We start from the raw sequence: 16,940 nt of genomic DNA, 5'->3' as shown, positions 1-16,940 counted from the left end.
GTTCAACTTGAGGATTACCGCGACCGCATATTTTATTCTGAAATAATTGCTAACACTTAGCGGTCAATTCCCTCGTCATAAAACAAAATTAAATGAACACGACCAAGTTAAACCAAGAATATTTGCTCACCTGTAAACGAACATGGAGTATGACCACACCCAATAACGTCTCATAGCGCGCAGTTATAGCCTTTCCTGCCCGCATGGGAAAATTAAGCATTAGTGAACTATACTAACATCTGGACATTCCGGTTATAAACCGCCTGTGAAATGCCCATCCGTGACCATAGTTCTCTGTTTATGATTATATATGTTTAATAAAAATACTGCTATAAACTTTAGCATAAATTCATCATCATTATAATCAGCTTGTACTTTTTTATGTGCTTTGGAGGAGCAGAACAGTACTTACTCGCAGCAGTGTATGGTCTATTCTGCCGCGAATATCCCAGAAACCTTAGTTTTAGCGGGACTGCACAGCGCTGACGTCAAGTAGGTGGTGCCAAAACTCCCTTTTAGCAGGAATTTCATATTGCCTATTATTTTACCCTGTTACACACCCTCTGTATTAAGAAACCCTATCTCAATGGTAGCACGCATATATAGTATAGTGACTGTGAGAATAGTGGACCCAAGTGCCGTCTAACAACACAGCTGCGTTTGTCAAAATATAACGCAAGTGTGAGAACACGCTGAAACCGTGAACAAAACCCAACGCGGAAAGCTCGACGCGTGGAGAAAACAAATACTCAACCGTAAGGAGACGGGAGAAAGAAACAAAACAACAAATGTAACTAAAATAGCGCGGATAAAACCAACGCGAAAACGAAACTAAAGAAGCCAGGGGAGGAGGCTGGCCAGCAGGCAGAAAACGCCGCAACAAAACAAAACCCTTCCCAAAATAAAAGACAAAATGACAGGAAGAGAAACAGGCAGAGAGAGGATCTCGAAGAAGATAAAGAGAAAAAACAGAGAGAGAGAGCGGCGATGAGACACCTTGAAGCTTGGGGAATGTAACTACAGAGAATGCAGATACAGGCTGAGAACGCATAGGAACAACCAAAACGGTAATTTCAGTTTTTTTTCCCATCACAAGCACGAAAAGTGGATTTAAAAGCTGATTTAGAGGTTCGCCACTGTTGAGCGAGTTGAGCCACCAGACAGATTGTTTGGCTCTTTCCCGACACTTTGCTATCCCCTGGTGTCCTGCATGCAGTTTTTGGAGTACATCTGTTTGTAATGCTTTGGGGATAACTAACCTACACCCTTTTAGTAGTAGGCCATCCTCCATGGTTAGTTCTTCTTCAACCTGTATATATGGTAGGTAAGCCCTGTCTATTTGGGATCTGTCTGGCCAGCCCTCATTACAGTACCTTTTCACTTGGCTCAGTATTTCATCCCCTTCTTGACATTTACGTATTTCGTGCAACCTCTTCTCCGTAGCTGGGAGGGTTGACAAGACCATGTTGACATACAGCTTGATTTCCTCCTCCTGTTTTTGCTGTTCACTCTCTCCCACGGGCGCTCTTGACAGCACATCCGCTGTGGCCAACTTCTTGCCAGCCACGTGCAAGATGGAGTAGCAGAAAGCCATCAGTCTCATCCTGAGTCTCTGGATGCATGGTGGGAGCTCATCCAGATTTTGGAGCCTAGTAGCGGGACCAGAGGCTTATGGTCCGTTTCTACATGAAACCTGATGCCCACCAGGTAGTCTGAGAACTGCTCACATGCCTATGTGATTGCTAAAGCCTCTTTCTCAATCTGGGCATATCTTTTTTCTGTCTCTGTGAGGGCCCTGGAGCTGTACGCCACTGGCTTCAGGTAGCCTTCCTCCTGTCTCTGCAGTAGCACTGCTCCCAGTCCGAATGATGATGCGTTGGCTGAGACAACGGTCTCTGCTTTTGAGTTGTAGAGCGCTAGCCCTGGTGGTGAGCTCAGCTCCTCCTTAATGTTGTTGAACGCTCTCTGTTGATGTCCCCACTGAAATGTGTTTTGTTTCTTTAGCAGCTCTCTGAGTGGCTGTGTCTTTTCGGCCAGATTTGGAAGATACTTTCGTAAGTGGTTCACCATTCCGAGGAACCTTCTCATTCCGCTTGCATCCTCTGGTTCTCCCATGTCCATCACTGCTCTTACTTTGTCAGGATCAGCCCGTACCCCAGCTGCGTCAATTATCTGTCCAAGAAATTTCACGTCTTTTCGAGAACTCACATTTCTCACTCCTCAGCGTGACCCCAGCCTCCTGCAGTCTCCCCAGCACTGCGGATAGCCGTGTGTCGTGCTGGGCCTGTGTGTCTCCAAAGACGAGAACGTCATCCATCTGGCATAAGATGCCGTCGAGCCCCTCCAGTATCCTGGACATTCTCTTCTGGTAGTGCTCCGGCACTGAGGATATGCTGAAGCAAAGGCGGTTAAAGCAAAACCTCCCAAATGGAGTGAGGAATGTTGTGAGGAGGGCAGATTCCTTGGCTAGGGGTATTTGCCAGAAGCCTGAGTTTGCATCTATTTTAGAGAACACTTTCGTACCCTCTAGCTGTCCAAGTGTGTGCTCAACTGAGGGGAGCATATGTCTCTCTCGCTTGACTGACTCGTTCAATTTCGTCAGACCTCATTCTTGCCTGGTTTTGGCACAGGGACCATTCCAGCGCACCAGTCTGTGGGCTGTTCCACTCTTGAGATCACACCTATCTTCTCCATGCGTGAGAGCTCTTTTTTCACTTGAGACATGAGTGGCAGCGGGATTCGTCGTGGGGTCGATATGGAGAATGGCTTGGCGTCCGCTCTAAGCTCTATCTTATAGTCCCCCGCCATCTTGCCTAGCCCTTTAAAGAGCTTGGGAAACTGTTCTTTGACTCTCTCTCTGGAGTCCAGTACTACTGTGTCTACTCTGGCCACTAGGCCAAGTGCTTGGATGGCTGGACGTCCCAACAGATTACACTTCAACTTTGGAACTACATACACTTCCTGTGTGGTGCTTTTGTTTTCAGTTCTTATGGACGCAGTGAACTTCCCTCTCACTGCGATGGGTGTTCGGCCTGGCCCCTGCAGCACTTTCTTTGCCCTTTCTAGCTGTGGAAATTTCCCCTTTTGGAAGATTTCTTCTGATAACACAGTTACATCAGCCCCTGTGTCTATTTTGAAAACAGCTGCGTCCTCATTCACCTTAAGTGTGATTAGCCAGGGCTCACCATCCAAACTGACCGTGCCTAAAAAAGCAATCTCCTCCCCATCTGATCTGGTTGTGTTTACTTCATTGAGGACCCCCGATCTGCACACTTTCGCATAGTGACCTTTTTTTTGCACAGATTACATGCTACCTCTCTAGCTGGGCACTGGTTTTTACTGTGTGCTGGGGTTCTGCCGTTATGAAACTGTCTACCGTCTCACCTTGTTCCTGTTGTCTCTGGTTGAATTTGGCTCGTTCAAAAATAACATTTCTCTTCACTACGAAATGTGCATAGAGCTTGTTCTTGACTGTGTCATACTGGCTTGCTTCTGTTTCAGTCAGCTGAAGTGCAGTTATAATATCTTCCGCCTCATCCCCCATGGTATAGATTAAGGTGTTCACCTGATTTTCCTCTGCCTGGAGCTCTAGACCTGAAGCAATCCGGAATCTCTCGAACCTCTTAATCCATTTGGGCCACTCTTCTGGCCGCGTGAAGTTAAACTTCGATGGCGGTGGAATCTGGAATCTCTTCATCTTTAGCACTCCCACTCAAACGTTCCTTGGCTAGCCTGCCGTCACATTAGCTATGCTAGCTAGCTAAACTTAAAACTTTTTAAACTGACTAAAACAATTTGTGAGTTCTCTTCAGTTGACTCGGCAAAGTAACCCCCACGTTTACCCGAAGCGAGAAACAGAAGTCTTCTGACACCATGTAGTGTTAGTTATTTCTAACTAAATGATAGACACGGAGAGTCATATTTGGATGCACGCATGAAGCTCCACTTTATTCAAGTGACCTGTAAACTATATCCCCCACCTAACCATAAGGGGGAGTATAATACCCTGTAACCTATAAATGCATCATTGCTACACGAGCCTCTTGTAATTCCAGGACGAAACATGAGAGAACGTGAAGAACTTCAGATTGGGCATTCTGAAAATAAACAACCATTTAATAATGTGATTAAAAGCGAATTATTTCGAATAATATAGAGTATACTCTGACACAGTTCCAATCTTTAAATCTAGACTTAAGACTCACCTGTTTAGTCAAGCCTTCAGCTAAAATTCCCCTTGTAAGGTGTAGGGGCTTGGGGGCCCCCAGACGTTGAGATTTCTGGTGATCTGAGATGTTGATGCTGTCATCCAGCTGTGTCTTGGCATCACTCTATTTGTGACTATGACTTGACTGGAAAGCAATGTCTCAGTGAGCCCTCATGCCTGTGGTCACCTCTGAACCTCTCCCTTTAGTTATGCTGCTATAGATTAGTCTGCCGGAGCCACATGCTGATCACTGGCACGTGAGCTACGTACATTTAAATCAACGGTGGTTTAAATTCATGTCCACTCAGTCTGTATTATCAATCTTCTTGCATGGCTCTACCCAAGACGATTGGATACAGGCACCTGCAGGCACCTGGGGGATGGTCTGGCTGCCGGTGGATGTGCTGATACCGGGGTTCACCTGGGGAGTAACACTGCAGTCGGAGCCTACAATACCAGCATCACTGCTCCGACACGGAATGAAAGCCTGGCATTCATCAACAGACATTTACAGTGACAATATCAAAACCCAGAACTTTCAATTCTACCTTTTACCTAGTCTGATTGTGTGAATTATGTGTGACTTGTGTATTTGTGTGTTAACGGGCCGCCCAATGGAGGATGGGTTCCCTTTTGAGTCTTGGTTCTCCCGAGGTTTCTTCCTATTCCCCACCATCATAGGGAGTTTTTCCTCGCCACTGTCGCCGACGGTAGCGCGCGACTCCGCCCACCTCGCGCGACCCTGCGCGAGCGGTGTAGGCGTTTATACTTTCGCGAACGTCGCGAGCGTCTCTGCAGTGTTCTCCAAAACGATAGGTGGCAATAGGTGGCAGTGAAGAATAAAAAACCTCTGCAAATCCGGGGAAAGAACATTTTTACCTGACCAGAGACCGTATATATACACCAGGCATCAAACATAAATATGGCTTTGCAACGTTGTCCGAAACGATATGTGGTAGTATAAAGAAACACCCCTCAAAAAAAGGGGAATGAACATTTACCTGATGCATTTTGATGTTGCTTTGTGTTTCAGGTTTGAAAAGTGCTGGAATTTAGGCTAAAGTACATTAAAATGTTGAAATTACGTTAACAAATACGAGCCTCTTGTAATTCCAGGACGAAACATGAGAGAACGTGAAGACGTTAAGATTGAGCGTTTTGAAAATAAACAACCATTAAATAATGTGATAAAAAGTTAATTATTTCGAGTATATGTATTAATATTTAACTTAATTATGTTTATCGTGCTGGAAAATATTGAAATGGACCTTGAAAGTGCCGTACAAGTGCTTTAATTCTACCTTGTTTAGGTGTATGAACCCTGCAAACATGACTTTGTCGATCGCGCTGAAGCGCGGCGCGCGAGGTGCCCTCGCGCACGGGCGGAGCCACAGCGATTACGTCATTTTCGCCGCGCGGACCCTCGCGGTCGTCAAGTATAAACCAGGCTTTAGACGCCCAGACGCCTAACGTCTTCACGTTCTCTCATGTTTCGTCCTGGAATTACAAGAGGCTCGTATTTGTTAACGTATCGTTTCGGACAACACTGCAAAGCCATAATTACGTTTGATGCCTGATGTATATATACGGTCTCTGGTCAGGTAAAAATGTTCTTTCACCGGTTTTGCATGGGTTTTTTATTCTCCACTGCCACCTATCTCCACCTATCGTTTCGGAGAACACTGCAGCGACGCTCGCGACGTTCGCGAAAGTATAAACGCCTACACCGCTCGCGCGGGGTCGCGCGAGGTGGGCGGAGCCGCGCGCTACGGTCGCTCGTGAAAGTATAGACCCTTTCAAAGTTTGTATACAAAGATGACGTCACGAAGATGCGCGCGCATATTGGCAACGGAAGTGTAGCATTTTATCATTGACTTGCGTTAGCATCAGCGCTGTTTTTTTAAATATGTAGTGTTGTTCAAAATAGAGATGTCTGGTTGTTGTGTATACGGCTGTTCGAACCGTTATTCGTCGGGTAAAGGTTTAAAGTTTTATCGAATACCATCTGGATCGCGTCCATTTCAGAGCAATAGGAGACAGCTATGGCTGCAGGCTGGGTGGACTGGACAGAGGACATCATAAAGAATGCCCGCGTCTGTAGCGCCCATTTCATTTTAGGTCAGGTGGATTTTCGTACATTTATTTAATTCAGGACGTCTGGTTATAACTGTCAATTACTCGGCGAGGGCTTAAAATAAAAATGGGCTTGTCCGAAGTGCTATTGCTAACTAGCTAGTGCAAGCACTTTCGGATTTCACGTATGTATTTTATACATTGTATATGCATTGTCTATTGTATATACACATATGAGATTTATAATTTCATTTGCCACGTTTATTAAACTGAGTACAGTAACAAATAAAATATTGTTCTACAATATATGTCTCTGTACTTTTTTTTAAATCATTGTAGCATGTTCACCAAAATAATCACCTCATTTCATCCAGTGACTTGTAGGCGCGCAGTTTCTCTTTAGTGTAAACGCTAGGTTTCTCAATCAAATAAGTAAAGATATCTGGCCACTGAACTGGAGGCCATTCTGACAAATCATTCTCCCATTCTAATATTTTGTAAGGATCTGGAAGAATTTCTCCTGTCAGCAGGGTGAGTTTGCTCATATAAATGATACGATCTTGATTATTAAGCTGACTGACGTAGAGACTTACAGTAGATTCGGCTATTATTGACTTTTATTTTGAAAGATCGAATTAAATCTAAATCCCTGCGTATATGCATCATCATTGTGTGAGGATAATAGTGCAATAATGTCTTGCTACACATACATACAGTGCTTGAAAATAGTAACGTTTATTATCTTGTTTATATGGTAAAGAATTTGGATCTGCACTGTGGTCCCATGGGACAAATCTCCACTTCCGTTGCCAAAATGCGCGCGCATCTTTTTGGTGACGTTGCTCATGAAACCGTCTATAAACCAGGCTTATGTCTTCCAGAACCTTGAAGCTGGTCAACAAAGTCAATAACTTCCTCTATGTTAGTTATGTTATAAACCAGGCTTTATACTTGACGCGTCGCGAGTACTTTTCAAACTTGAAACACAAAGCAACATTAAAATTAGTCATAAATGTTCATTAAAAGACTTAGAATTCGCTTCAGATGCCGTTTACTGATTGTGATTCCCCGTTGTGCAAGGGAAGCTACAATGTCCTCATGACGCATAAGCAAATAAGACATAATAAACGTATCTCTGTTCATTGTTGCATAAATCTAAACAATCAAAGTATATACAGTTTCAGGGAACTGTTACTGCCTCTCTCCTTGTATCTGCAATGTATGCACTTAGGCCAGTAGGGTTTGCAAATGAATGAATGAAAACGTGCGCACGATTAAAACAAAACGTGCGCACAAATTAATAAATCGTGAGCACGAATTACAGAAAACGTGCGCTTGAATGGTAAAACGTTCCCTCGTTTAATTTTTATTTTTTACCCATGTCCCCTCCCGGGCTCTGTAGTTATGCTTTCTCTTTACTTAGACTCTAACTTAGACTCTAAGTCTTAGAGTATCTATCTCCTGCGTCGCTTCCTGACCCATTTCAAGTTTTCCCAGTCCTGTATTTCTTCCTATCCGTTTTGCCGTTATTATTGGGAAGGGTTTTATTTAGCTGCTGTTACTTCTGCTGGCGTCCTTGGTTTCGTTTTCGCGTTGCATTTATCCGCGCTGTATTTTAGTTACTGTTTATATTTTGTTTCTTCCTCCCGTCTCACTATGGTTGAGTGTTATTTTTCACGCGTTGTATTTTCCGCATTGTTTTTTTTTATTTGTTACGGTTAGGAGTTCTGTGTTTTCTTTTTGTGTTGTCTGGGTTGTATGTGGTCTGTTTCCAGGTTCACCAGAAGAGGGCGCAACACCGTAATTAACATCAGGTGCCGGTGATACAAGAAGATTGCATGACGGGTCCTTAAAAGCTCGTGTCGAACCAGAAACGGTACCCTGTGGTGTCTTGAGCAGTAGACTCCACTTGGTCATTAGGGACACTGAGCTGGGTTGTGGTGACCGTTATGAGATCGTTCGGACCGATGGTTATCCTTCGGGTTTATTTTAGGTATATCGCTACGCGATTCGAGACGTACAATTAATAGACATACATCGCTACGCGATTCGAGACATACTGCTAAAACATACCGCTACGCGGTTTGAGACATAGCCTACTGCTATTTAGCTTTGGTGTATTTGATGTGTGCGCTGTATAGATCAGTGGGGGTTATGTATTTACAGGAGATATTTTGTTTTGTTTGTGTTAGTAGGGCTGGGCTGCTGATTTGTTTGGGGGTTGTTTTTTCTCCTGTTTCGTTATAGGGAGTTAGGTAATGTTATTGTATTTTGTTTGTTATTGCTTTGACGAGGTTAGTTAAGTTGATTTGTGGGAGGTAGTTTCTTTTGTTTATGTTGGCCTTGGCCCAGCCTGAAGTTATTGTGTTACCTCAATAATATATATACTATATGGTCATTATTGTTATAAATACACATATCTATATATACATGTTGGGAAAGCGCTACAAATAAATCAATGGCGAATAGCCAGTGAAACGCGGTTCAGTGTCGCCTGATATTTATTCTTTTTTTTTTTTTACTTTAGTTATGTTTATTTTTATGTTGCGGTCCGATCAGCGAGCCGGGGTCATCAGGGCCGTAACATATTCTATTTACTCCGTGCCCTCACAGTTCTGGTTTCTATTCTCTCGTGTCCCGTGTTGTTTTGTCTGTTCGTTCTGTTTCCCTCTCGCTAATACATGTGACGAGTGTCAAACGTCTTGATCTTGCGAACCGGCACTTGGGTCCATCCTTCTCTATATTATTTCTCACCCTTCTCTATATTAACGCTCCCGTGCTCACCGCGTTACACAAGCCTTGCACACGAGCTACATTGTGTCCAGTTCGGTCTTCCCCGGCATTCGGTAAAAACCAAAATGAACCCATATTTTTGCCTTAAATGAAGACCGGACAGGTTGAATATCTCTTTCCTCCATCTGTTTTGAACCCTTTCCGTGCATGAGTGTGTCCCAGAACCTGCTGCGTAAAGTCTCGCGTAATTTTGTAATTGCATAACGCGAGACTTCACCACGACTTAGAATCAATTTTGGGACATTTAAAATCGATTCTGAATTGTAGTAAATGAGAATCGATTTTTTGGCACACCTCTAATGTCCAACCATTCAGACTGTCATTTTGCCATCTGCCTCTATAGTATAGTATAGTATACACTGCCATCTTCTGGTGCAGGGGTGGCCAACCCGTCAGAGACCAAGAGCCACTTTTTTGTACTGTGTTACAGCAAAAAGCCACATAATACACACGGACACGCTTGAACATCACCCATCCCTTCCTCTCTCTCACAGTGGCGGAGCTAGACTTTTTTTCAAGGGGTGGCCAAAGGGTGACCAAGGCTTTATCAGAGAGGTCCATATACAAATGATGAATGAAAGGAAATACATATTCAGGTTTGCCAAGATCGCTTGGGAAGAGATTTGATCTTGGTCGAGTGTAAAATGGACACAAATGAAGTATTATGTCGCGATCGACCAATCACCAGTGGTTAAAATTACCATTTCCAGTGGGGTGACACTAGGGGTGGCACAGGCTCTGTTGACACACACCTCTGCTCAGATTTATTGTAAATGTCACACACAAACAGTGTGGGGGCAGTTATGGTCTGGTGGTAGGGAACTGGTCTTGTGACCAGAGGGTCTTGGGATCAATTCCCAGGCCTGAGCCCATGACTGAGGTGCCCTTGAGCAAGGCACTTAACCCCTACTGCTCCCCGGGTGCCGGGCTATGGCTGCCTACACTGTTAAAAATGTCCTCTGTTCATCTTCATATTTTTGTTTTGCTGTGCATTTTTCCCTGCAATTTTGAGAGCAAATTTGACATAAATTGTTTATTGAAATGATCTTGTCCTGACTGGGAAACGGTGTTTTCATCTCACTCACATGTGCGTTTGACGAAAATACCGGGGTGAACTCAAGCTAAGCTAACAGCACATTAAAAAAAACAAACACAAAACTTCGATATAAATATAAGGCATGATATGCTTCAGGACTTTGGCACGGTTGGAGGAGGTAGGCCACGGCACGGCAAGGTTGCTCATGCATGCGTGCACACACACTACGAGCTCTGTTATGTACGCAACTGTTGTTTTCTAGGTAAAAAGTGGATAAACTCTGTTATCAACATTCGTTACAATGCCACTGACCTGCGCTCACTTTTAGGAAGAAGAGAACAGACAGCGGCAGTAGTTTTGAAGCCTCCCTCAGTCATCTGAGGTGCCTTGGCTGCACCTCGTATGTGGTTTATTCCAAACGTGTGACAGAAGACCCCGTCTCACCAACGAGACTCAAAGCAGAGTTACTTCATACCACTAGTCTCCCGTTTTCCACTACGCCGATTTTAAAAGTGTTAGCGGCTTGCTAGGCATGCCCTCAGAGCTGATGATGTAACCGGGCCACGGCACAGATTGTTTGTGCAGGTGAGAGTGCGGACTGGCTGGGGAGCCACATGAAACCAGGCAAAGATCCGAAGGCGGCTCGCGAGCCGCAGGTTGGCCACTCCTGTACTAAGCACTCTGTGCACATCACACCCGTTCTTCAGCAGTTACACTGGTTACCCGTCACTTGCAGGATCAACTATAAAATTCTGATTCTTATATTCAAGGCTCTTCATGGTCTTGCCCCTGCATATCACACTGAACTCATCAAGGTTTATTGTCCCTCTTGCACCCTTATATTCTCTCACTCCACTTTTCTGATTGTCCCACGCACTAAGCTTGCTTCCATGTACAGTAGATCTTTCAGTGCTGCTGCCCCAATACTCTGGAACTCTCTGCCTCAATCTCTTCATAACTGTTCTACTCTGTTTACTTTCAACAACCAACTTAAAACTTTCCTCTTTACCTCTCATTATTATTTCTAAGTGTGTGTCCCCTCATATGTGATGTTAAGCATCTTTGGGTGTGTGAAAGGCACTATATAAATGTAACCTATTACTAATATTTATTATTACTCAGCATGTGTTGATGTCTCCGAGATGTTCCTCAGCTTCAGGCTTTGTGTGAGGGTCTCCTCTCCAATAGTAACCGTTGCTATGACTGGCGTTCCTGGATATTGAAAAACATTTTCTTATTAAAACATGTTTGGGGATTGAAAAATGCCCAAGAGTCCTGAATGTTTATTTTCTTGTGCGCTGCATTAAAGAAGATTTGGACATGACTATATATTTCTAAAAGTTAAGGACCACTTTATTACTGTTGTCAATGCTGTTAATTTAGGCTTTATCCAACTGTGAACATGTCTAGAAATATGACTTTGTACACCGTTAACTGAATACAACTCCTTCTACAATTATGATCATGAAAGGCAAGTTTATGATTCACATTCTGTACACTATGATCATTCAAAGTGCTCATAGTTCTTCCTTACTGTACCATTAAAATTAGTGCCACATTTAATTGTTTGAACAAAAAGGACTGACCTTCAGATGGCAGGTCCTGACTGGAGAAACTACAGGAGCAGTTGGGGAAGATTGCAGTAGGACGGCCATCACACAGATCTTTACTTCCGCTCCTGAAGGTGCATAAAAATAAGGGAGGCCGTCCTGGGCTTTCCACACCCAAGTGAAGAGTCGCAGTGAGCTGGATGAGGGACTGGTTAAAGACACCAAACAGATATACATATTTTTAAAAGTAAAGAACTAAAATTCATAGTTTAATGAAATTGTCAGTTTAGACAAAACAACTTAATTTTATTGGAGAAAGTTTTAAACAGCTGGACTTTAGCACTTTTCCTTTGCAAAGTATTGCCAACAATCTCTAGTAGCATACTGAATGATTTATTCATTGATCTCTTTTTCTGTGTTCTGACAAGTTTATTTGTGGGTTTTTGTCTTTTGCTTATTCCTTTTATTACTTTTAGCTGACTTGCTTTCTGTCTTATTTATGAACCTGGACTGTTTTCTTGACTCCGCACTTGATGCTGATTTTTGATTGCTGTCATTGACCCTGATTTGGATACTAACCACAATTGAACTGATCTTAATAAAACCATGGTCTGCACTCATCTGCCTCACTCTGAAATGTCACAAAAATGGCCAAACCAAACTTACTTGTAATATGTACGGTAACTTACACTTACGGAGTGCTTTGCCACCTGAAAAGAAATCAGCCCTTTCTGAAAAGGTTTGTCAGGAATTGAGATCCAAGTAGAGTCTGAACACTCATGCTGTGTAGAGCACCTAGAATCACCCAGATGAGATAACAAATCAGACATGGTGAAAGTCAGACATTTTTTTACACTATATAAAATCTCTGGATACTGAGATTAAATACAATTAACATTGTGTTTTTACTTTAAAAACAAAGACTGACAAAGTATTCTGACAACACGCACACTTAAATTAACTGATTACAAGACACAAGTGCAGCACATAATGATAAAGAGACACACACACACACACACAGAAACGGACCATATACAGACAGACACGGAGGGGACAGTACTGTAACAAAATGCTTTTGTACACTTCGCTGTTCATCCTCTTGTTTTCATAGGTGATCCATAAAGATAAATTCCACTGGCAGGCATACATGCCCTTTTCACACATGGTACTGTGTTAAGTATGAGCAGTACTGTCATCTCAGTACTTTTCACTTCTTCATACCAGACATCTAAATCAACCCAGTGCTTGGGTGGCATATAAAATGGCTGCCATTGCTGCATGGTTGTGTGGTGCAGGGGCGAGGCTAGGGTATTTTTAGTGGTGCTAGAGCACCACCGTGAGGTTGCTCAGCACCCCCTGGCTCAACACATTTTTAAAATATTATATTACGCAAAAAACGTGCTCTGCACCTGCGCAATACTTTGGTATTGTGCCTCTGTGAGCACTGGGGGCTGGGCACCCCTAAAGACCAAATCCTAAAATCGCCCCTGGTGTGGTGGTTAGTGATGCTTCCTCACAACAGGGTGGTCTGGGTTCGATTCTCATTCTGGTTTGCTCTGTGTGGAGTTTGCATGTTCTCCCTGTGCCTACGTGTGTTTTCTCCAGGTACTCCATTTTCCCCCACAGTCCAAAGACATGCATGTTAGGTTGATTGGTCACTCTAAATTGCCTGTGCGTGTGGTGTACCCTGCCTTTACCCGATGATGCTGGGATTGGCCCCAGCCCCCCTGTGACCCTGACTAGTGATAAAGAGGATGGACGGATGCTATTATTAATTTTGCTTTTCAAAGGCCTAAATCATTTTAGACTTTTGGACACTGAGCTGGTAAAGGAACATACTGGATGAGGCTACATTATGGAAGGACCACAGAGATCTAATTTAGAATAAAATTAATATGTTTACACTTTTAAAACTACAATGGCAATATAATGCATCAATTAAGGTGAATGTTTATCAGTTTATGTCATAAGTCCGATATATTATGTATGCGTCTCCATGGTTTATCAGAATTGCTCCAACCGTAAACTTTACAGACTGTAGCTTATTGTAGACTACATGCAGCTCAGATAAGAACCTGCCTAAACTGACTTTGAAGTGTAATTGTTGTAGTGTAAGCAAGTCTATTTGAATCAGAATTGAGTGTATACTCTATTTGATCAGAGTCTGTGCTGCCTAAAAAGTGGGTGTTTTATCCACCATATTTTTGCAAATTTAGAAAAAAAAACCTGAATGGAGAAAGCCCAGAAAACCAAATAAAATATGTCAAATAAAAGGAACTGCAAAAGAGCATCATATTAAATCTAGTACACTAAAGGTTAAATGATAATGCAGTGTTGGATATGAGAGATGTGCATGACAACAGGAGAAACATACTTGCTTGTGATCAAACACCAGCCACAGAGAGGATCTGGCGAGGATCCACAATCTCTCAATGTCTTGTACATGCTACACTGAGTTACGGACACTCGCCGGATCTACAACACACGTACACAGGAAACCCTAATTATCAGACAGAGTTCATTTCCTCAAACTGCAGCACAGTGACTTAGCTGGCTCACATACTTTGAACACTTTAATCAACTTACTACATACTTACAGGACACTGCACATGTATAATTTATGGATATCTTCACTTCTAATTCTATCCTAAAATATCTTAATGAAAGATTTTTAATAATGCACATGTTAGCGTTAGATCTTTAATGATGCACATGTTAGCGTTAGATGGAATCCACAGTTGTAAGACTCACTTGATTTCTTAAAGCTATGTAGATGTATTTATCATCCTCTGGATCAAAATGCATTCTGGGAAACAGCATTCTGTCATCATTAGATCTGTACAGCACCATCGCACATCCAGGTCTGAAGGTCTTGTCCAGAACAAGCTGAAAACACCAATAAAAACAGTCTCTGATATCTGGTCAAGAGAGATAAATAAAATAAACACAACAGATAGATATTTTGCTTATTTTAGTCAGCACATACAAATTTAAAGTCCCCGTACATGGACTTCTGCTCCAAATCACCTGAAGACAAGCTTTGACAAACCAATCTAGAAATATTGCTTCTATAGAAAATCATAACATTTAATTTTAAATCAATTTCAGATAGCTTTCATTGCTGTCATGATGTTGTTAATGATGCAATAGACTGACCATATGACACATACATCCCATTAGGGATTAAACAAGAGCAGACAGACCTTTATCAGCTGACCATTTCCTGTTCCAATGTACAGCACAATCCCAGATCCTTTTTTCTCTGCTGCTACAGAGGTCATTGAACTATGTTTGAACACCACAGACACTGGCCTCAATACCTTATGTTTCTCCTGCAGAAACAACGCACACAAAGTTAAGCCCATGTCAACTACTAATCGAAATAATATTAAAAGCATGCAGTTGGCTTTAAGTATTAGGAACGATATGTTTTTCAAATGTGTAAACTTGAGTCTTATTTATGTTTCCTACCTTGTTGGTACAGGTTGGTTCACACCAGAAATCTGTAGGAACTTGGTTTCCTGGGTCGCTGATGTCGAATATAGCCAAAACTGTGTCCTCGTGCTCTTCCAGAGCAGTGAATATTCCCGCCCATAAAACAGTAGCATCAGAGGAGATAACGGCAGAGGACAAGAGCTTTCGACGGGGTTTATCGTCACAGCACTCTAACTGCGCACCTGTCAGGGATTTGGTCATTTCAGTTTTTTTGCCTCCGTTATCCATCCTTAAGAGCAGCACACTTGGTGGGTTTTCAGACTTAACGTTAAGAAATAAGTACGAGTGAGAGTGCGAAGATGTTTGAAATCCGTCCACCCACTCAACATCTGCTTTAATTTTAACGATGGCATCGGTTGGCTCAGTGGATGTAATAGAGAAAATATCACCGTCCTGAGAGTGTAGGGTATTCCACAAAGTTACACCCCGTTGGAAGATACACTTTTCCTTTCCGTTCCTGCGTTCAGACTCCGTGGCAACCAATAAATATTTATTTCCATTGGGGTTTTCTACCTTATTTTTACCTAAATCGACAAGGAATGTAACAGATGTTTCATTCGCTGGTACAACTGGCAGAGCTTCCCTGTAGGTAGTTGTGGTTATATCGTTTATATCCAGGACCTCGCAATATCCACAGTCATAAGTTCCACAGATAATCAGGGTTCTGTTCGCCTCGAAAGGCAATAAAATATTTATTTTGTTTGGGTGGGTATGATTAGCTAAATCCTTATATTTTTCCTCCACTAAATTAAGACGCATCTGGTGGAGCCGAGAGTCGGTGACAACATACACCTTATCCTTTCCAACAACAAAGTTCTTAATATCTCCGGTAAAGTTGTGCTCCAACGCGTAAACGCGACATTTGAATAAAACAAGTATTCCAAGAAATACAGCCTTCATCTTGCCCAAGTCGATAACAATATCCGACAATCGTGTCTACGTGACATGTAAGTTAGTTCTGAGTGATGGTAATGTCATCAGCGCCAAACAGACGGAAATGATGACTTCCGCGACATGTTTACAACATCCTTCGTCTTCAGCAGTAGCAATATCCAGATTCAGCTGTGGTCTAAGAAGTTTTTATTACAGGTAGAGATAGTCCTTAACAATTGTTCAACACTGTAGATGCGATGGACTCGAAAAACTAATACCAGTTGTTTTGTGACTTTTAAAAATTATTTGATCCTTAACGACTCAGTACTGCACCCCAAAGGTGAGATGATTTGTTTATGGTTCACGCATTGATTCACACACACATACACACGCACGCACGCACGCACGCGCACACACACACACACACGTTAATTTTAATTGTAGATCAATAGACTAATATTACAGTATTTTATATATTGGTATTAAAATGCAGAGCTAAACAAGGGTTACAATTTATAACGTACTGAAATCACTGTCTAAAAGCTAAATGTGAAATGACAAAATGAATCAGAACAAACATGTTGCTCTGACATTAGTGTACCTGTTGTGAAAAACGCTATACAAATATATTTGATTTGATTTGATTTAGATTTTAACCTGAGTTAAGCCTGAGTGAGTCACGTGGGATCATAAACGCCATTGCTGTGTCTTTGAAAGCTCACCTGTAGTTTAAAAGAAACCCAGTTTATGTAATTTAAAATTCATACATCAGTCACTAGATTTCACTGTGCCTTAGTTTCAACGGATTCCATGGCTTTGCCTTGTAAAACTGTCCGTCAATGATTTCCAACCAGTCTGATGTCATTTTTCCCTACATAGGGATTTATGTTCAGAATACATTTTGTTTCACATC

At 42.4% G+C, this 16,940-nt stretch overlaps 1 protein-coding gene across 3 annotated transcripts in view; it reads right to left on the bottom strand.

Moving 5' to 3' along the window:
* Positions 1–16,388, bottom strand: part of LOC143514948 (plexin-C1-like) — a 29,121-nt gene extending 12,733 nt beyond the window's left edge. The window contains exons 1-8 of one of the 3 annotated variants that reach the window (XM_077006773.1): positions 15,544–16,388; positions 15,131–15,336; positions 14,863–14,991; positions 14,411–14,545; positions 14,034–14,134; positions 12,349–12,454; positions 11,696–11,867; positions 11,228–11,321 (exon numbers count right to left, since the gene is read on the bottom strand). In XM_077006773.1, coding sequence (XP_076862888.1) covers positions 11,228–11,321; positions 11,696–11,867; positions 12,349–12,454; positions 14,034–14,134; positions 14,411–14,545; positions 14,863–14,991; positions 15,131–15,336; positions 15,544–16,054 — 1,454 coding nt within the window. In that variant the 5' untranslated portion in view covers positions 16,055–16,388. Of the gene's footprint in view, positions 1–11,227; positions 11,322–11,695; positions 11,868–12,348; positions 12,455–14,033; positions 14,135–14,410; positions 14,546–14,862; positions 14,992–15,130 lie in introns of all 3 variants that reach the window. The other 2 variants (XM_077006770.1, XM_077006772.1) reach the window with 2 other exon arrangements.
* Positions 16,389–16,940: the final 552 nt, after the last annotated feature.

Source organism: Brachyhypopomus gauderio, chromosome 5 (assembly GCF_052324685.1).
Source record: "Brachyhypopomus gauderio isolate BG-103 chromosome 5, BGAUD_0.2, whole genome shotgun sequence".
Taxonomy (NCBI): domain Eukaryota; kingdom Metazoa; phylum Chordata; class Actinopteri; order Gymnotiformes; family Hypopomidae; genus Brachyhypopomus; species Brachyhypopomus gauderio.
Note: the sequence above shows the minus strand (reverse complement) of the source record. Positions and strands in the feature narration are given on the sequence as shown.